Source organism: Nestor notabilis, unplaced genomic scaffold (genome assembly GCF_000696875.1).
Source record: "Nestor notabilis isolate BGI_N333 unplaced genomic scaffold, ASM69687v1 scaffold7635, whole genome shotgun sequence".
Lineage (NCBI taxonomy): Eukaryota > Metazoa > Chordata > Aves > Psittaciformes > Psittacidae > Nestor > Nestor notabilis.
In genome coordinates this window covers 3,914-10,649 of record NW_009928780.1, presented here as the reverse complement: position 1 = coordinate 10,649, position 6,736 = coordinate 3,914, and the positions used below count along the sequence as shown (strand labels likewise).

General features: G+C 41.8%; 1 protein-coding gene across 1 annotated transcript in view; it reads right to left on the bottom strand.

Annotated features, from left to right (window-relative positions):
* LOC104405825 (guanylate cyclase soluble subunit beta-2-like) overlaps nucleotides 1–6,736 on the bottom strand; it is a 17,662-nt gene that overhangs the window by 7,582 nt on the left and 3,344 nt on the right. Inside the window, exons 6-8 of the mRNA XM_010014657.1 lie at nucleotides 6,639–6,736; nucleotides 4,866–4,969; nucleotides 3,129–3,345 (exon numbers count right to left, since the gene is read on the bottom strand). The exon at nucleotides 6,639–6,736 is cut by the window's right edge and continues 8 nt beyond it. Coding sequence (XP_010012959.1) covers nucleotides 3,129–3,345; nucleotides 4,866–4,969; nucleotides 6,639–6,736 — 419 coding nt within the window. The remainder of the gene's footprint in view (nucleotides 1–3,128; nucleotides 3,346–4,865; nucleotides 4,970–6,638) is intronic.

The following is a 6,736-nucleotide window of genomic DNA, read 5'->3' as shown; positions in this document are numbered from 1 at the left end:
AATGCCAGATTTGACACTCATTATGTAAAGGCGAAAGGAGAGAAGGGAAAATTAGGTCATGTTACATAGTTCAGAGAAGCAAAAATTGAGGTCACAGAACACTTAAACCAAATGTCATTATAGTTAATTGCACACAGCAGAGAATCATTCCAAACTTATTCCTCTCAGAAAAATCAAGCAAATAAAATAATTTCAGTTTGTAAATTCTTATGTAACAGTGGGGGGTGGAGGGGGCAGGGGGTGAGTACAGAAATCAGGATCTGAAAATGTGACTACAAAAACTAAAAGCACAGCTAACTAACTAATCTATTTTTACCCACACTTGAAACCCCGCCAGCAGCACATAACCCCCCTCAAAGGCATAAATTAAGAATGAATCATGTATTCACATTTTAGGAATCAAAATGCATGGAGGCATGGGGGAAGCCATTTCTTTCCTTCAGCTGTAGCAATGTTATCAGGACTTTGTCCCTAAGCACTTCCCTCATCCCCTGCCCCTCCTTGCCCAGCAGACAGGAATAGGGCGCTGGCAGGAGTGATATTTACATTGTATTATCATGGGAATGCTCACCCCACGTTTCACTATTGTCTGTACGTGCCAAAGGTGCAACCCAAGATCTGTGAACTGGCATTGCCTGCGCTGGGTGGCTGGGTTTAACATGATGTTCCATGTGCAAAGTAGTAATTCCTTTGGCAAAGCACATTCTTAAGCAGTGCAAAGTGATTCTGTGTCAGGTGCACAGGCTGACATGTAGATCTATGGGGAGGTGAGACCTGGACAGTTACTTTTACACAGCTCAGTGCATCTCCGTGCTGGGCCTGGTGGCTCCACAAGAAGCTGGCTCTGAAGGCTGGCACTGTGTCCCATCACTCCAGAGTAATGCCTGACATTATCGATTTGGTTCTAACCTCTGCAAAGAAAAACACAGAGCAGCATTATGGGGAAACCTTTTCTGGGAATGGGCATGACTCTCTGAGGTGCCTGTGCACAAGTGTGCACAGCATGGGGAAAAGCCAGGAGGAACTAGAGGTCAGTGTGCAGTTTCAAGGGGATGATAGAGGCTTGGTGGGTACTTGGAGGACTGCAAAGGGTGAATGCAGACTCTTTAGAAAGGGCAGGCTGGCAAGGAGGGGAAGCTGCCTTTTATATGAGAGAGCAAGGGAAATGCACAGAGCTCTGCCTAGGGCTGGATGATGAGCCAGCTGAGAGCTTCTAGATAAGGAGTAGAGGTGGACCAATGTGAGTGAGACTGTTACAGGTGTCTTCTACAGATGTGCTGCTATGGAAGAACAAGTAGACGAGACCTTATTAACACAAGTGCAGGAAGCTTCATGGTGGAATTTAGATACTTCGATATCTGTTGGACAGACAACGCAGCAGGGTACAAGCAGTTCAAGAGGTTTCTGGAGTGCACTGGGGCATTGACACAGGTAAGTTTCCTGATGAGGGGTGATGTCCTGTTAGACCTTATACTTAGAAACAGTGAAGAACTATGGATGTGAAAGCTGGGCGCAGCTTTGGTTGCAATGACTGTGCAGTGATGGAGTGCAGGAACCTGAGAGGAGTGAATAAGGCAAAAGAGCAAGATCACAACCCTGGACTACAGGAGACTGAACTTTGTCCCATTCAGAGATCTGCTTGGAAGAATCCCATGGGATACAGTCTTGGAAAGAAGAAGGGTCCAGAAGAGCTGATTGATTTCCAAGGATTTCCTCTTCCAAGTTCAGGAATGGTCTATCCTAATGTGCAGTACATGGAAGGGGCCTGAATGGGTGAACAAGGAGCTCCTGGCTAAACTCAGATATAAAAAACAAAGAATACAAGAGGTGAAGTCTGTGTCAGGTTATCCTGGAGGAAAAGACAGGGCTGAAAAAGACAAAACCCACCTGGAGTTGCATCTTTTGAGGAACAAGAAGGGATTCTACAGGTATATGAGCATCAAAAAGAAGACTAGTGAAAACACAGGCCTGCTGATGAATGGGGCAAGGGGTCTGTTGAGAAAGGATATGGAAAAGTCTAAGGTACTCAGTGCCTTCTTTGCTTCAGTCTTTACTGGTAAGAATGACCCTTCAGGAATCTGAGGGCCCTGAGACCAGTAGAAAAAGTCTGGAGTGATGAAGACCAACTATCAGCACAGGACGCTCAGGTTAGTACACATTTAAATAGATTTCATATACAGAAGTCCACGAGACCTGGTGTGATGCATCCAGGAGTGCTGAGGGAGCTGGCCAGTGTCATTTAGTTTTGAAAGTCATGGTGACTAGGGGATGTTCCTGAGGGCTGGAAGAAAGTAAATGTCACTCCTATTTTCAAGAAGTAAAGGATGGAAGACCTGGGAAGGCTTGGAGCATCTGTCATATAAGGAGAACCTGAGAGAGCTGGGGTTGTTCAGCCTAGAGAAGGCAAGTCTCAAGAGGGAGCTTATCAATATGTATAAATAACCTCATAGGAGGGAGTAAAAAATACTTTTCTTAGTGTTATCCAATGAAAGGACAAAAGACAACGGACATTAACTGAAATGCAGGAATTCCATTTAAACATAAGAAAAAACCTTTTAAATGTAAGGGTGGTTGAATACTGGAATGGGTCACCTAGGGAGGTTGTGGAGTCTCCATCCTTGAACATACTCAAAACCCAACTAGACACCATCCTAAGTAACCTGCTCTAGTTGATCCTGCTTTGGGTGGGGATGGACTAGACAATCTCCAGAGGTCCCTTCCAAACTCAACTGGAGTTGAGTTAGTTCTGCGACTCTGAATAACTGAGACTAGAGGTGGTTCAGAAAACAATCTAATCTTCCCTTGGTCTTGCCCCTGTTACTCAGGGAACCTTCAAAGATGGTTTTGCAGCATTAGGAAAACACTGTCCTTCTAAGCCTTTCAAATGGAAACACAGTTGTTACTTCTGACTGAAAGCCTTCAAAATCTGGTGAGGTAATAGCTGAATTTGTCTACAAGTATCTTATAGTACTGTCTCTAAACAGAACCATGTAATCTCCTCACTGCATAAAGACAAAGCCATTTATAGGATTTAAGTTAAGCCAGGAGTGTACAGAAAGGCATTAGTTCAACTCCAGCATAATTCCTGATTTAATATGAACACTTCTGCTGTGAAAACAGTGAAGTACCTCTCAGCTCTAGCATTGGCCGTTGTTTCCATGACTCTGGCATCATCTCTCTTCTAGTCTGGAAAACAAATTGGCTGTTGATGAATTTCTGAATGCTAGAGATGGTGAAGGGTACTTCTGGGTGAACAATACTGAAATAGTGATCCAAGCAGACGCCCATGGTCTGAAGGCCAGGTACAATCTTTTGGATGCTCACCCCAGCCTGCTTCACTCTGAGCTTAAAAAGAAAATACAGACAGTGTGTTATAATTCATATCCTGTTTGGGTTCAGGCCAAACTATAGCTGATCATTGTTTATACATTTACATACACTTAGGCTTGCTATACTACATAGCTTATTTCTGAGCAAAGTTTCTATCTTACTAGTGTTTTACCACAAAACTCTGAATGAGCATCCTTCATAGCAAGACAAAGCCCCCCAAAAGGAATGTTGTTATCCAAATGCTCTTCCCTTTCAATAGTTAACAAGAAAACAGAGCTTTCTGCTATCACCCCCGCTTGCCTTTGTGCAGGCCTAACAAATAGCTTTACAGATACCTGCAAGTGAAAATTAGCAATACCAGAGTGTGTCCTGCATTCCAGAAAGAAATTAACTATGGCATAAACCGTCTTGCAAATGTTAATTTTCTAATGGATGCCATTGGTTACCTTCCTTTAACCATTGCTGTGTAAAGGTTTAGTTATTCTCTTTTAGCCTGCTGACCATACATGACCATAACTCCTGCAGAAATGTCCGCCCTGCCTTCAATGCTTGTCATCAGAGTTACTGAAGCTCTGGCTGAGCTACCAGTAATGTATGCAGGACTTGCCCTGTCTCCACACCAGTAATTTCATCAAATTATACAGACTGGATGTGCTGAAAGGTTTTAAACTCTGAACTTCGGCTAATGTGGACAGTGGCACAAAGTGGACTATGTGCTGTGGAATCTCTATCAGTGTGATGCCAAAACATGTGCCCTGAGTGGCTGTATTCATCTTTCTTCTGCTGTCCTATTCTCAGCTTCTCCTTTCTTTGTGCCTGTCTTAAGCTCACAGAATTGTGAGCAAGAGGAACTGTAGCATGGTGAGAACTCAGGCTGGTTGGAAAACAGGCACAGGGCAGTCCCTGCCAAGGGAAGGACAATTCCACTGCTGCAGAGTATGTGTGCACAGGAGAGGAGACTCAATCCTTCCCTGGAAGATACAGAGATTTTTGGGTCTAGTTCCTATTAGATGGGGTTGCATGCTGCCCAATTTAGTAGGTAGCTGGCTTTTCCCAGTAGGAGCATGTAGAGCCTCAGCTGGCAGCAAAGCCTTACAAAATCCTCTGGATAGATTAGTAAACTGGGAAGAGAGGGTGACTAGCTTCAAGTACAAAAGTACAGAGCAGTCTAAAGGATGGGTCATGTCTCTGGCACATCCAAGGACAGGAAGGTGGCCAGAAACCTCAGAAAATTCTGTTCAGTGTTTGGTAATGAATAGCCTGCTGCAACAAACCTTGCTGGTATATCTGCAGCTGTTTCAGACATGGTAATCTCAATAAATTCAAAGGAGATTCCTCTCTGAAATGATCCAGATCCAATTATTATGAGTGACTTCCTATCATTCTGTGTCTCTGGACAGAGCACTTCTGCAAATCCTACAAATGAGTGTGTGCTGTATACAGAGCACACACAGCAGTGAACTGTAGGACAGTCAAACCAGAAGATACTATACGGTTTATGCAAACTGAAGGCCCTTACCACATGCTTGTCCTACCTCTTTGTCAAAAACCATATGAAAAGGAAGTCCATTGCAGAATGTTTTTGTGTCAATCCAAAGACTCTTGGGATAAACAGGATCAAATCCTCTCAGGAGCTTACCTGTGGCAAGATAAATGTGTAGCTTTTAACTGGGTTGCACCTCATCAAACCAGTCAGCATTACTTTTTAGCACTGAGACAGGACCCTATATCATAATGACTAAAGACAAAGTAAACTGTGTGGGTCCAGAAATGTGCATACATTTGTGCTAAATGCTCTGCAGTTTAATCCACAGCTGATTAGCAACTGATCTGAGTAGGCTGAGGGTTCAAAACCTAACCACACAAAAAGCACAGAGTACATGGAGTTGTGTGGAAACACTTAAGACTAGATGAACAACTGTAGATGTTGCTCCTCTGCGAATGTGCAGATATCATGGCAATATAACACAGCTATATCACACAAAAAATGTACACAGAAGTAGATTTAATATATTCTGCTAGTTACGACAGAGCACATATGGAGAAAAAAACCAGCATGATCTGGATTTCAGTCTCCTATAATAAGAACCGTAGTCCATAGCGCAAAGACCAAATTACTGTTTCTATTTTACCTACCTTGAGGTTTTTTTCAAAAGGGTCACAGATATACAGAGGAGATATCTACAGATCTAGCAAACAGGTATTTTTGTAAAATGAATGATTAAAACAGTCAAAAGGGCTCATCCAACTGAAGCGCCTAAAGCCTTTGATCTTCACAGCATAAACCTGGATTACCCAGTAGCCCCCAATAATCAAAAGCAAGCTTATTTCAAGTGATCTCTGTCCCCCAGAAGGTGGCTACTACAATTATACCAGTAAAGTCTGTTTGATAGCAAATGCTTAAGTCATTTAGGAGACTGGTTAAAAAGATTACAAATACAGGCTCCAGCTTTTAGACCTCTTACTGTTTCAGGGTAAGTCAGTGTGGGTTTTTAATTTTCCAGAGTCTGGCTCTTGATAACCCTTGCACTTATTCTTATAGGATTTTCTTTTTTTTTTCTTTTTTTCTTTATTTTTTTTTTTAAATAATAATGCTACTCTAAAATTTTATTTTTAATATATGTTAATTTATTACTCAATGTATCTTCCCTTGTAATGCATGTGACATTGCACCAGATGGCATCAGGTTCAATTTTTCACTCCTCCCAGGATCCAGACATTTTGGCAGTACTGAGCTGGATTCTCACTCCTCTTGGGGAGTTCAAAGATCCTAACTGAAAAAATCCTTCCATTTTATAAATATATATAAACATACCATATATAAAGGTATAAACAGAGATTACTAGATTGGCAGTAGTTTTTGGTAGCAGAAGGTGTAATTTGGCTTTCGGAATTTATTACAGTTGGTAACTTTGGAAAAGATAGCAGCAACCAAGTTAAAAATCCCTCTTAAATTCATCATCAGACTAGATGATGTTTACTGATATGAGAAGAAAGTATCAAATGTAGCACACAATGTCATTTTATAGAAGAATACATTTCAGACGAAAATCCCGTTTAAGAGACAGAAGTGACAGGTCATATTCCATTTTAGTGTCTGTCATTACTAAGCATGCTTATTATCTGCAATTTTTCTTTGATTACCAGTGTCTAACTAAAAGAAACATAACCAGAAACATTTTGAAAAAAGGCAAAGAAAATATGAATGGTAACTTCAAAATGGTGGGTGGGTGGAGAGGGGGAGGCTTACTGACTGTCTTACTGAAGACTCAGAAATGGTGACAAGGTCTCTCTGAATGATCTCTCACCTCTTCCTAGTGTGATTATTCCTCTTAATGTTTTCCAGTGGCTTTTCTTGACAGGACAAACAGAGCTTCCTCTGTCTCTAACTGTATTCTTGGCTTTC